Raw genomic sequence first — 15,292 nt, 5'->3', positions numbered from 1 at the left:
AGAAACTCAGAGCAGAAGTCAAGGGCATCCCAGAACAAAACAGAAAGATTCTGCTTTACTAGAGTGTTGTCCCTTGAACCAGGTATATGGGGCAGTGGACCTGCCTCTAACATGCCCCTAATAGATGGAATTTCCCAGCCAACAATTGTTTGGAGCTGAGAGCTGAAGCCAAAAGCCAGTCATCCTGATAGATAAATTAATTCATGTTACTGCAGATAGGGTATTTCTGTATTTTCAGTGAAACATACTCATTTTCACACTTCTGCATGATACAAATTGAGGACTGTGAAAAATGAAAATGTAGTAAGAAAATACAACACCACAGAACTATAAGATGCCATGATGTAGAGAGAAAGGGTGAACAACATGGAAAACCACTGATAGAAATGGTTTTCCAAGTGGAAAAGAGAAAACAAATTCTGAGAATGCAGGAATTAAGCAAATTGAACAGAGGCCTTATAACCATTGCATTTTTGTCACAGAAGCAAAATTAGTCATGAATGCTGCAAAAAAAAAAGAGCCAGTTCTAACACACAGCAAGCAGAAATTTCTGCATAGTCTGATGGAAGAGTGGCTATCAGCAGCCAGGAAATTCAAACCTCTGGTAAGTGGCAGACAGGAAAAGTGTCACAACAAGCAACAGAGGAAGCCAGTGGAACACACTGCAAAGCAGGGGAAAAGAAAGCAAATGTGACTGCTGCTAAATCCAGCCAGCTGTACTGTACAATAGTTAATGCACAACATAGCAAAAGGGACAATTTTATTCAGAGCTATTGTCAAAGTGATGAATGACAAAGGCAAGGCAATAGCCTTGGAAACAAAAGTCATCCTTACAGAAACTTCTTGAGGACAGATCCATCCACCAGTCTTTAAAAAAGCCATTTGAAAGACAAGACCATGCAAACCTGTTAACTAGCACTTGACAAAAAATGTCCCATTCCTATTGCACAGATATTCAGAGACACAGAGTTCCAGGAGCAGGCTGACTTCATGGCACAGTGCAGCTGGGACCAGCAAATAATGCTTTGAAGGAGGTTCCAAAGTCATCCTGTGTTTATCAACACATCATGCTTCTTGCATGCAGCAAATGGAGGCACGAAAACCTTTAGAGAGAAATGTTTTAGCAGGTAAAATGCACCCCAGTTGCAGTGGGCTATTATAAACCTCTACTGCTCCATTCCTGGGAGCCTCAGCAGAGTGCAAATGTGCAATTATTGGATGTAACAGCACACTTATCTACTACCATGGCAAATCACCACCTCTTATCCTCTCAAATCAACAGGGCCTTACTTCTCTTGTGCTTTTATAATCCTTGCCCCAAAGACTGTCCGAACAATTTGAGTAAAATGGAAGTTTTACTCAAACAATATGAAAATGTTCAGCTGGTTATAAAGCCTATGAAGATAGTAATAAAAACACTGAGCAGATGTACAAATGTATCTTGGGATGAGTACATTACAAAATCCATTATGTATTCTTAAACACTATTTACTCCTTCAGGAATGTGCCAAATAAAAGCTGCAAGACACCTAAATAAACAAAGTATAGTGTAAAAATGTCTTTGTACGTTTTTAGCCAAACAATATTTTGAAACAGTTTATATTCTAGCCAAGCATACTAATGCTTAACCAGAAGAGCAAGCCTCCTTCTTCTTCACACAACACATACCCTGGAAAAATCAAAGGGTCTCTGTAATGTAGCAGCGTGGAGAAACAGATTATTACAGTATTCTAAAACAGTAGACAAAATTAATATGTATATTTAGATAAACTATTATTATTCCTTGTCAAATGTCAATCTTCTTCACTACATAGTAAAGTTGCAGTTCTTACTTTGCCAGACAACCATTTAATTAATGCCTATTCACTCCTAAAGTTTTCAAAACCCCAGATTATTGTCACTTTCTTGTCCTTAAAAGCAACAAGGAAGTAGGGGTGGCATCATGATTGACAGAGGCACGTCGGGTCCAAAGGCCTCTTAATAGTGTACCTGAGATAGTGCTCAGTGACAAACATGCACTGGCTCACATTTGTCAAGAGGCAAAGCCCAGCTCTGAGTAACTAAGCAACAGCTGTGGATCAGGAGAGGTGGAGAGCAGGGCTTTCTGGAGGAAATACTTCACGTTTCCATGCAGCCTGGATCTGACATCTAGTTGCCATGGTGATGAGGATGTATTAGAAACAAACAGATTAGATCCACAGCCAGAGACAGACTAGAACACAGCAAAGATAAAGCATAGTACACATCTTGCATGGCCATGCCAACATTTCCAAAAGGCTTGATGTAAAGAAAGAGGTTTGAGAGGAAAAAAAAAAGTCTGTGAAGCTAAAAGCCCTTTTCAAGAACAAAGCAGCAGCCTGAGTAAATTCTGGGAATCATACTTGAGGCAGAATTTAAGCAAAACCAGATGGAAGCAGTAGAGAAGTCTGTGCATCTCTGTCCAACAGGCAACTAGAGTTAAAACAAAGAAATATGGGAAGATAGGACATTTTCTGCAACCTTGATTAAATCTGTTGGACTAAGAAGCTCCTTTTAAATTAAACAATGTCCAGTGTTAGGAAGACAGTGAAAACACTGTCCTAGAGACCTTAAAATGTGAAGACAAACAATCCAGGGGAAGGGTTTCAAAACATAAATATAGTGGTCCAGGACGGTATGCAACCACGAGTATTTAAATAACAGCTCCAGGATGTTGAATGTTCAGAAGCAAGGTCCATAAAATCACATACAACAGTGACAGACAAGATTTTATTTCTTAATTTCACACCTTACAGGAAAATGGTTTTGCATATGTGCTAGCTGCAGATTATAATCTTTCTGCATCACTTGAGAAATGATTTTTTTTGGGTCTAATATTCTAGAAAATAGGTAATCTCAATTTTGGCAGCCAGTTGGAAGGCATTGATAGGAAAGTATGACTGAATGATATTCATAGCTCTTTTTAAGTATCAAATTGAAAAAACCTTACTTAATCGAAAACTGGTTGTGGTTCATCACATTTCAATATCTTTTAGAGAAGGAACTATTACATGCAGCAGATTTTTTTCCTATGCAAGCAAAACTTTTGATTAGAGTCTGCATTTATTGACTTGTAGAGCATAAACTCATCTTTTAACATGCAGTGAGCATCATGCAATGGAAACGCCATTTGACACAGGTAATATTCTTTACCAGTCTCTAAATTGTTCAAGCAAAACTTAAATAATAATATTTGTGAAGTCTAAGGCAAAGATCTCCTTCTGCATTGTTTTCAGCATTCAAGAAGTAAATATGGTAAGCAGAAAAACACAGGCTACACCTGATGTCTTTTCTGTGAGAGACATTGAGGTCAGAATTATTCACAGTTGTCTTCTATTCATATTGTTTGTAAGTAATTTTAAAAGTATTGGTGATTATAAAGGTAGAAAGAGTCAAAGGATGGAAACAATTGGAAGAAAATATCTTGCAATAGAATAAGAGATAAAGGTTTTAAATTCAAAGATGGTAGGTTCAGAGTAGATATAAGGAAGAAATTGTTTACTCTGAAGTTGTGAGGCATTGGAACAGGTCAGCCAGAGCTGGTTGATGTCCCCTCTCTGGAAACACTCCAGGCCAGGCTCTGAGCACCACAATCAAAGTGAAGATGTCCCTGCTCTTTGCAGGGGAATTAGAGTACATCTCTTAAAGATCTCTTCCAACCCAAACTGCTGCACAATCTACAGTCCACAAAACAATAAAAGAGCTCACAAATAATTGATTGCCAACTTTCCGCAGCAGTAATAACAATAATCCTAGCAGAAAGCTTTTAAACAAAGGTTTAAGTCACATGATAAAATCTATACTTTCAACAGCCAATGAAATGATAGATGACAGAGACAAAGGGAGGCACAAAAGACAGTGCACATGTGCTGCAAAGAATCATGTCATGAGCAAAGCTGTAAGACAAAGAGATACAGCCTCTTTGTGCAAAACAGTATTGCAACCTTGTAAAAAAAAACATGGAAAGGAAGTGAATTGTGAAAATATGAGCAATTATAAGAATTGAGTTTAAATCCGTAGGAAAATATTTATAGTCATCTTGTCCTCAAAACAAGTGAAGTCCAAATACACCTTAAGAGCTGTAAGATACTTTTTAATCACTCATTTTTATAAATCCATTCTTATGCAGAGTGATCATGGTTACAGAGTCAAAATGGTTGTTAATATTTGAATGTATTCCAAATGCATTGACATGGAATTAGTATTAGTGTGGTATTAATTTAAGGAAGAAGAAATTTAGACTATTACTAATGAAGACTTCTTTATCTTTTTACTTATTATTGAACTTTAAAGTGTATTTTACAGTCATGAACCAATTTTAAAAAACTGGATGGATTAAAATGGATTTTACAGCTTGATTTACACAGTTTGAGACTCTCAGCAACATATTGTGTGCCTTATGTTTGTTAGTTGAGTTGACATAAACCATATCTCCTGTTGACAGAAACGCTTGAAAATATTCATGGACTTCAGCATCCATCAGTGAAAAACTCTGCAGTTATGGAAAGCACTGATAAAATTGCTTCCTGTACTTCAAAAACTCCACAACTGCAGCTCTATCACAGTATCAGGATGAGAAAAACAGACGGAAGGCAGTTAAGATAGACTTTTCTCTAAGTTAAAATTTATATTATGGCTTTTAGTTTTCAAAGCAGCAGATTAACTTCAGACTGTATAATTGATCATCAAATTTTATTTTCTGTCTTAATTCTGTCTACTCTGTCACTAAAGACAAAGCAGTAGAAGCACTAAGGCTTCTACTTCATTATCTAAATATATCAGGATAAATACCTGGTAATCTGTAATCCAGAGGAATATTTTTATTTTGGGCTTGTTTTGTTTGGTTGGTTTTTTTCTTCTTTTAATCTCAATTGAAAAAAGGATTTGGAGCAAATAATTTTCACCTGATCATGCACAAACCATTCTCTTTCCTGTAACATATGTGTATTTCCTAACTTAACAGAGAATGTAAAAATGCAGAAGTAATTTACTGAGGCACCTGGCAGTTTATGATAGTAGAGATTTTATAAACTAACCAACCACTGGGCTGCTGATAGGTATTCACCAAAGACAGCCAATCTGATGAGAAAAATCCTCCCTAGTGCCAAAACTGCAAATAGCAGAATTCACAGACCACAGTCTAATGTCAGGGGTAGGAAGGAGAGAACTCTTACTAAGGCTCCTCCCCTCTCAAATACATTATACTAGGGAATAAAGATTTCATTACAAAATTCACAAAAACATGACACTGAACTCAAAATATAATTCTAAATTCACATGGCAGTATTATGAAATATAACTTGCTAGATGATGTGAAAATTCACTCTTTTATAGTGGTAGACATGATGAAATGTCAGAAATAGTTGTAGGTAAATGCTGAGAAATTTATTCAGTATAAATTATGTCAACATTAAAAAGAAATCAGTGCAAGCACTGGGATAAAAGTTCACCTAACTTCCTGAATTCATATAAGGAAAAAACTGAAACATTGTTCATCAGTATAAGCCCCTTTCTCCAGTATCATGAAAGCCAGTGAGTAACTTTCCAGACCCAACACCTTTGGGTAAATGCTTTAACATATAATTTTAAAAATTTAAAAAATAAATGCTTTATTTTGACAAATCATTATTAGTTTCACTAATTGATTCTAACATATTTTCTTCTCTGTGCAGAGAGCACAGATCCTCCCTGAAGCAGAGCCTAATGCCTTTTAGGTAAGGCAGTTATTGATACCAGGTTTCTAAAAAGAGAAAATGCACATAAATTACCCTCTGCCCATGCCCAGACACTGGTATTTCAATTCAGCTGGAGCAACGGGGGAAGGAAGGAAGGTACCAAAAAGGCATGGATGAAAGAGAATTATTGTAGACTTCACAAGTTGATATGGTCCTTTTGCGCATTGCCCACTGCATCTCACTTTTCCACACAGCAATCAACATTTCACCTTGGGCACTTCCAAGACAGTAATCAATTCTTTTCCCAAAGCTCCACAGCGGGAGTGGACGTTTCCATGTTCAAACTAATTGGAACAGACACCACTGCAAATCAACCTGGGAAGAAAAACTTCCAAAACTGAGTCTGTTCAGAGCAAGTCTGTTCACTGGTACCAGCATGGTGCTGCTGTATGTGCACCTCTGAAAGGCATTCAAGAGTTTGTGTGATATTCACCCCAGGGCTTTACTAGGAGTAAAGGGCAGAAAGCCCAAGCTAAGAGATACAGATGTCACAGAATTGTGAAGCACAGGCTTCCATCTCCCCACACAGAGCACAGAAGCTGAGAGCATGTGCTGAATTTCAGGACCATGAAAATGTAACTCTGTGTGCGAGGGTGGCACTTGGGGCTGTGCTGAAGAGACCAGACTGCTGAGCCAGCTCTGAAATGCTTCAGTAGTCACAGAGCTTAGAGAGAAGCTGTGCCTCAGGCTATACAATGGAATCTCACTGGAAACAAGCTCTGGGAAAACAGGCAAGCACTAAAATTCTGGTTACAATATCAGCCTGGCTCTCAGAAGTGATCTGTGTGCTGTACAAACAGAAGGCAGAGCAGAGCTGTGATCTATCTCTGCATGGGCAGGAAAAGAGACATTAACCTTGTACTACAGCTTAAGTTAAAATTCTTCTGATGCAGAACTGTGGTCACAAAACTATCTTGTGTCCATAATGTCTCCTGAAATACTCCAGTGAATCACACATATATGTCAACATCCTTTGTGAGAACAGACTGCACCATTCTCCACCACGTAGGAGATACATATATACACATACAGATAGATATATTTTTTTCATTTATGTCTCTATACATATGTCTTTTCCTCAGACATTCACTACTGATGCAAACAAAAATACACTTAAGATAAATAAGAGTATTTGAAATTGGAAAATCTGGGGTTTTTATTCAGTAGTTAAGTTTGAACTCTTTGCTCAATGACTTTTAATAAGTACAAAAAAAATTCAGTTGATAACTAAGTCTTGCAAAGCTGTAGAAACAACTTAATTTCACTGTCAGCTGTATTAATGGGATGATGGTTTATCCCCTAGGAAGTGTTTCTCCATTATAAAACTGAGCAAGTAAAATAAGATTATATATTCAGTAAACTAGAAATGACAACAAAGGAAAAACCTCCCATTACTTTAAATCAACTTACATAAGCCTACTTCCCTTCTATTGCCAAGATAAATTGTCTTACTTTGTTACTTTGTTCTTTTTTTTTTTTTTAAGGCAAAATCAAACATACTTGTCAAGATCCATCTGATCTGATCCAAAAAAGAAATTATCCTTTCTCCAATCTACCTCTATTGGCACATGTCTGTCTCCTCCACCCCATCTCAGAGATACTGTCCAGGGCTGCTAGATAGAGCCACATATGCTCACCCCCTTACCCTACTTCTGTCAAAATACCCAATGAGCAAAGTCAAACTTGGCTCATTCTACAAGGCATTTTTATTTTTAAAAACATTTAGAAAGGCTGTCTTTGGGTGTGTAATATTTTAGTCCAAAATATCAATCTTAGAGCAAATATGGAGGCAAAGACATTTTAAGATCTTATGAAATACAAGGGGGTTAGAAAAAATAATAATTTTATACATGAAAAAGCTCTCAGGCATGGAATTCTCTCTTCATTTCTAAATTTCTTACTAGGAAGAAACTGTTGCACTGAGAAATAGAGTTAAAGGCAAGGAGAAGTGCTTGCATCCTGATATTTTTGAATCATTGAAAAGAAGAGAACCTGGGCTCTTCCCCTTTCTACAAACATAAAGCCTACCTTGTCATACAACCAAAGACCAACTGCAAATTCTCAAATCCAGGAGTTGTTTTCAGCTAATACTGAGACAATGGATTTCCCCTGTGTTTCCTGGATTTTATGCAAAGCTACTGTAAGTGGATGAGATCCTGCTGTGTGTCACCTCTGGTACTGTACTGCTCTAGGCTTTGCTTTTCAACAGGTGCCATAAGAACTGTGGCACCAAGACACACTGACCCTCCCCTTGCCTTTGTTCTCATCTAAATTCCTCTGAAAACCACATTTATCCAAGTATTCATAAGCCTCTTCCATGGAAAAACTGCTGAGTGAAAACTCAATAGCAGAAAATATGTCATTGCTGTCCACAAGTAGGAGTAAATATGAGGTGACAGATTTAAGAATAAAACCCAAAAACTGGAGTAGGTTCTTCATCCCAGACACAGCACATGCTTTGGACAAAGAATATGGGATCTTGGTTACCTATATTCTCTTACTAACAAAAGGTAAAATGCTACTCTATTTTTCTTTTATACACTGTCAACATCTGCAGCATCAGTTTTGAGTCTTCTTTTATCATTCCCTTGTGTGCATAAATCCATTCTAGAATCTTACTCTCCCCAGTGGCAATCCTAAAACCAAGCTCCCTGTGGATGGTTGCCTGAAAGCCTGGCCCACATTCCAAGTGCTACTTTTTAATTCTATGTCACGTTCCTAGATTCTTCTAAATATACTACTGTCATCTCAGAAAGTAATAAATCAAATTTTGAAGCCATACCAACTTTAAATTACTAATAATTTTTTTCATTAGTGCTAATGTCTTCTACAATAGCTGTTTAAAATATACTGATTGATAGAAAGTTCTATCTGAGTATCCTAGGAATGTGTAGCTGTGGAAGTGTACATGGAAGGTATGTCCAAGACAGCAGCACATCCCAGATAATTTACATTCTAAATTAATAGGAAGACATAAAAAATAAGACCTATGAGAACTCATTTTGTGCCTCTATTGTAACCAGTATAAACTTTTTTAATAAGAGATCTCAGCAGCTGAATGAAACAGTGCCTTATTTACACCTAGACTCTGCCTTTGCATAGCCCAAACCAGATTCAGATTGATTCTGCACTTCCAAAAATTAAACTTTCCTTCTAACGTGAAAAACATGCCTTCATTCTTCCCTTCTTTCTCCTCTATGAATATTTTTATATGACTAATTCACCAGGAACCTTTTCCCTGCTTTCTTTCAGAAATCTATACACAGTTGATAATTGCAAAATTTGTGGATGGAAGAACTACTGCTTGCCAAGACTGTTATCACAAAATGTCTTAATTAATTAATTATTAATTGTTTAAAAAGATAGTGCCTTGCAAATCCTGTGGCTATGGGCAATGAGCCTATGGGTAATGAGCACACTTTGTGTTCAAAGAGAAGAAATAGAATGCAGTGACAGACATAGATTTGATATTTATCATATTTTCATTGTCTTGATTTCACCATAAACGTAGTGAAATTTAGGTTTGCTCTGTATTTTCCAAACTTGAAGGTGTCCTTAGAATGAGAATTATTTAATCCTGTTGTTGCCATCAATATTTTTAAGCTTTTCTATGAAGAGGCTGAAAGAGCCAGAAGATAAACGAAGAATAGCAATATGTTTCTGTGCCAAGGTTTTTAAGCCAACCTCATTTAGTGCCCAGTTTAGGGATTGTGCACTTCAGTGATTCCACAGCTGGGCAGCATCACTGTGATGATGGAAGCTGACCAGGCCAAACCTTTTCCCAAAGCTTCACTGAGGCCACAGTTGTGCAATTTGCAAATTAATGGAACCTGATTTCAGCCACATGATTTTTACAATCTTTGGCAACCAGATTTTAGAGCCTGGTATTAGTAATTAACTACAGAACAACTAATTAAGCCTTTAATCATCTCTTGAATAAGCTAAATGAACTGAGCTCCTGTGGTCTCAGTCCATGGCACATTTGTTGATTCTTTGATGAGTCCTGTGACTCCTCTCTGAACCCATTGCAAATTATCAATATCTGTACAACTAAAAAAACCAAACTTAAGGAAAAAGTTGAGAATCAGCTTACAAATAGGGTTCATTTTTTTTCCATGTTGACTCAAGAACCCTGTGTTTAACTATTCAGTGATCACACTTGTCTGTTTTCAACTGTGAGTTCTGGCTGTGGTTCTCCCTAGTAATTCAATAAAATAAAACATAACCTGGAAATGAACAGCAGGCTCTTCATAGAGAAACTGTATTCTGCAGACACTTGGTTGTAAACCTATCAATATCTACTGCTGGTACCCTCAGGTTAGGTTTAAATTAACTTGTTATCACCCCTCTGCATTACTGAACAGGGCAACAAAAAATTTAAGGATATAGTTCTCTGCTTGGTAAGAGAACGATTTCCAGACACTGACAGGCTCCAAACAAGATTATTATGTTCATGTGCAAGGAAAATGCCAGTAACAAACCAGATTTCTGCTGTTTGAATATATTTAAATGATTAAAAAATGCTTTTTTTTTCTGCAGCTGCATAAAGTGACAATTTTGGATGGTCTGAATTACACAAAGTAGAAACAGGAATCATCACAGAACTCCATCTTGCCCATAGCTACAGCAAATCCCTGTATGAGAGGCCAAGCCAAGATGTAGCCAGCCCTTTGGCCTTTAACTATAAGAAATCAGCATATAAAATGCATTCACTACATAGCATGAGCACGTATCACACACCTGAAGGCTCTTTAGTTCTCCTGCTCTCACTGACTACTCAGGATAATTTCCTTCTCCAGAAAAGCACGGTTGCCTGACCTCTATATTCCTTCCTTTTCTTTTTCCTCCTAAGCAATTCTGGAATGAATTAATTTATAGACAGGCTTGATGAAATAACTATTAGCACTTGCACAAAAAAAAGTCATTTGGTATCTTTAAAAGCTTTAGGCATTTTCCAAGTCTTTTCAAAATATCCTGCATTAATCATTTCACAACCTTTCAAATAGACTCTAGGAAGATTTATTTTTCATCCCTGGTTTAAGACTATTGTAGGAGTTTTGGCTTCTCAGGATTCTCAAGTCAGAATCCTAACTTTGAAAAGAAGCTGCCATATCCACTGCTTCTCTTACCAGACCAACTTAGCTGAATTAATTTGCCTTATTACACAATATCCTTGCATGAATTACCACAATTGCTAGCCTGGAATGTATTAAGATTGCTAGCCTGGAATGTATTAAGACATTAAAAGACATTTAATGTCCTTTTAGATGTCTTTTAGTATAGTTAAAGCACAGAAGAGGAACCAGCCAAGGAGACAAGGCAGCTTTCTAGAGACCAATGACAAATATACTGTAGATACTGTTAGGAAACTTTGGCACTTCCCTTCTCATTTTCTTCTTTTATTACTGGCTTGAAAAAAATAAATAGATAGGTGCTGCATAAGCACTGCAAAAATACAAATTCCTGCTGTCTGATTAAAGGGAAGTGGCAAAAGGAAAATGAGTAAATGTACATCTGAGTTTAGTTTACATTCCAAATTGTTAGACCAAAGTCCATCACTTCTAACACCTAATGTTGCTGTTTGTACAATGTGCACTTACATCAAATAGGGGAATAGAAATTATTCCTTCTAAATACTATCTGAAAAATCAGAGCATAGTTTGTGTATAGAGCTAGAATAGCACACATACTGCTAGAAATGTTCTCAGAAGTTTGAAAGCATGAATCTAATAAAGCATTTCCCTCCACCTATCCTATATCTTTCAAAGTCAATTCTAAATCTCAGCAAGGATAGAATTAAACTGGTGACAATGTAAGCTCTGTTCAAATGATTTGAAGATTCTGGAAAATAATTCACTGGAATAAACATATTCTGCCATACTCTATGACAGAACTCATGCAAACCTCATATGCAAATCATTAACCTCATTAAACTGCCACAAAACAAAAGATATTACAGAACTGTCACATTTAAAACATTCTTCCCTAGAAAATTTCAGTATTATTGCCAACTGGAAAACACAGATAATACACAGTTAAGCAACAGCTTCATTTTTAAGCAAGAGTGTGCTTTTGTTTGGCTAGTGGAATGATGAAATAAAGCAGCTTTTTTCTTACCCTTGTTGTACATGTTGGTGGGTACTTGGACATCACTCAGACTGATGTTCACAGGCAAGTTGTTGAAGTGGTCATTTGGCACCAGGATGAACTCCTTCCCCAGCTCCAGGTAATTCCCTTCTTCATCTCGTTCGTTTATGAGCACAGCGTTGAAGTATTCGTACTGCAACAGAAACCCACATTCCCTATTCAGAACACACATTCAGCATCAAAATGAGGTTGGAATGGTTTAGAACATCTATCAATTCACTGATTAACATGTCCTGCTAGAACAAGAAGTTTTTATCCTCTCTCAGGTTCCCTTTATACTCTTCACACAGGTACATTTGTCAAAACAGATTTATCAATACATCTCAGGAAAACCCCATATTGGTTCAGTTCTCTGGCTGCCCTGAAAATATTAAGGGCAGTCCAAGGAAAGATCTAATAATAAACAATATTTGTACTATTTTTAATACAAAGCTTTCTAAATTTAAATATTTTTCTGGATGATTACTTAATTATGAGTTCTGTTTAGCTTACTTGCACCAGATCAAGAACTGCTGTCAGTGCTGAACTTAGTCCCTGACAAATTAAAATGTTTTTACTTCTCAGGAGTATTAACTACAGCTGTAGATATGTACTCAATGTGTACTGACTGACATTTCCTAAAATTATTTGCTTTATACTGAATTTTAGGAATGCACATCATAGCTGGCCTTCTAAAATATGCATACTTTAATCTGGATATATAAGGTTAATAGTGACTTATTTTGAACAAGAAATAATTGTCTGCCTGGTAAAGATTCCTGAAGAGTATTTGCCCTATTTTGTACAGAACTATAACCAGACAAGCAAAAGCAATTTAGATAAAATTACTGATATCTTTATGACCTAGTTTAACCAGAAATTTTACTAAGCTTTGAAAGCAACAAACAGTACAGCCTATTTTTTAACCTCTTAAATACATTAACCCTTGGCAACACTTTGTGATGTGTTTCCTAATTGGAGGAGGCCAAAGTTTAGCGTCTTTAAAGAATCACATTAATTTAAATATGAGTTCCTGCCCTAATATCCATTTGAGAGTAAATGCATATAATATTTAAACATAAATCTATGTTTATTTGAGAATAAAATATTCTGTACTATAATATGCAGTGATATACTGTTCTTCTTGAACTGAACTTAAGGTATGTGCCACGGAATAATTTCTACAGAAATTCACATATGGACTTGGTAATTTCAAGGATGTAAATTTTATTTGCCCATGACTTTTATAATACTTTGTAAATGGAAGGAAAAATGGAAAAATTTCAAATAAGGATGTCAGAATGTACTTGAAATACACTCTAAAGAAGCATTATTTTAATTTCATTCTGTGGATTATTCCCTTTTCCAAAGAAGTTAATTACTAGGCAACCTCTTTCATCAAGTTCTGTAAGTGGCAAGGCTAGCCAAATACCAAAATCTGCTATATTAAAAAAAAAAAAAAAAAAGGGAAAAAAGAAACCACTTATTTTACAATTAAAGATATTTAGGACTGTTTTTTTCTTCAGTTGATTTAGTATTCATTGATTTATTGGTCTGAGTCTGTATATTTCTCTGAGTCTGTATTTGCTCTTCTCAATTCTACCACTGTATACACAAAAATATGATTTATGTTTGGGGTTTTTTAAAAGCAAATTGTAGCATAGAGTAGTCCTTATATTATTGCAGATTATTAATATTTTCCTGCTTAGTTTGGGGTTTTTTTCTGTTTGATTGGGGTGGGGTTGGGGGGGGGCTGTCTTTGGCTTGTTGAGGGTTTTTTTACAAGTGAGAAGCCTACAAAAATAGCATATTTCAGACAGTCCTGCAAGTCCTAAGGATTATTCAGTAATGTATGCAGCTCAAAAATAGTACTGAAAAAGATGAGCATTTAAGCAGAGCTGTTATACAATGGCTTCTTTTGGGCTCTTCCTTTCCAAGGAAATTATTGAGTGTGACAGCTGAAAGGTGATAGAAAGAATATTAGAAATTGAAGAAAAAATATGAAAGTAAATCCATCTGGCATTCTGACACTGCATTTGAGATAAAGCCCAAGGGAAAGAGGATAAAATCCTGTTTGCTGACAACACAAATACTCTACCTAAGCTCTTTGAGAAAATTACTTCAATTTAATCTTGTCAATGGAGGTCAGTCTTTGATATAACCTTAACTAGGTGAGTTCTGAGTGCACTCAATATAACACAGCAGGAAGTTATTAGTCTAATAAATAACAAGGTCATTATCCAGGTTAGGAGCAGACTCAGCTCTACTGTGACTTGTCCAACATTTGAGTTTACTCCAACCTTACCTAGAGAGCTGCAGGTGAGAGAGGAAATCTTCATGTCAGCTGTTACATGAACCATTAGAACTAAAAATCAGCTTTTTGACTTTGGTGCATGTAGATTTGCTCAAGTAAATACATTGAGGTTTCTTGTTTGTATGTTCCTTTGCAGTATCTGCATCATTCTGCATGTTTGATAGGACATTTTGAAAGCCCACACTGTATCATAATAATAAGAAAAGGCAAATTGAAATCTCAGTTTTCAGTTTTACCCCTGTAAAGTTTTCCTAGTGCAAGCCAATATAAAGGGATCAGTGCAGAACAAGCCCTGGACCATTCTGCCCCAGCAGAGAGCTGACCCCGTTTGAGACCCCCCAAATAATCCCATTGCTGACAGTCTGCAGCACCCTGAGCTGCTCTGCCATCCCCTGTCACCACAGGAGACAGAGACTTATGGGGCTGTGACAGAACTGATCACAAAACTGCTTTACAGCATCATTCATGCTGACAGGCAAAAGCAAGTTTGTTTTAAAACAAAGATATCTTCATCCACAATGAAAACACACGTGCTGTGTGCTCACTGAGGATGGCTGCCAAAGATTCATGTTAATTATGACAAAAAATAATTTGTTCAAAATATGTAATAGTAAAACCAGGGAAGTGCAAAGTTTGTGGCCTGCAATGAGAACCACAGGAGCAGGTTGGAGGCAAGAAGTGATCTGCAAGGTAAGAAGGAAACTTCTTCAAAGTTCTCTATTCCAGCTTAGCCACTTATTTTGGCATGATGTCTCAGCTAAACAAGCATCTTAACAATGGATACTTGTCTGAAACAAAACTTCAGTAATTTAGGTGCAGTATTAAAAAATATTGCACAAATCTCACATAATTGCAGTGTTGTACAAGACTGATATTCTATACTGCCTTTTACATTTATTATTCTGTAAATAGATATCCAGCTATGCCTAAATTTTTATCAAGTATTTGTTATCATTGTAAACAGCATATTTATTTAAACATAAATGTTTACTATTAAACTTAAATTATAAATTACAATACAAACTGCCTTTGCAACTTAGAGAGTATCTGGCTTAAGAGCAAACAAGTATCACTTTTTATCACTCCATTTCAAAATGAA

At 36.4% G+C, this 15,292-nt stretch overlaps 1 protein-coding gene across 1 annotated transcript in view; it reads right to left on the bottom strand.

Annotated features, from left to right (window-relative positions):
* CACNA2D3 (calcium voltage-gated channel auxiliary subunit alpha2delta 3) overlaps positions 1 to 15,292 on the bottom strand; it is a 385,949-nt gene that overhangs the window by 218,749 nt on the left and 151,908 nt on the right. Inside the window, exon 5 of the mRNA XM_054640357.2 lies at positions 11,871 to 12,033. Within this exon, the coding sequence (XP_054496332.2) occupies positions 11,871 to 12,033 (163 nt within the window). The remainder of the gene's footprint in view (positions 1 to 11,870; positions 12,034 to 15,292) is intronic.

This window comes from Agelaius phoeniceus, chromosome 11, assembly GCF_051311805.1.
Source record: "Agelaius phoeniceus isolate bAgePho1 chromosome 11, bAgePho1.hap1, whole genome shotgun sequence".
Taxonomy (NCBI): Eukaryota; Metazoa; Chordata; class Aves; order Passeriformes; family Icteridae; genus Agelaius; species Agelaius phoeniceus.
This window is presented reverse-complemented; position numbering and strand designations above follow the sequence as displayed.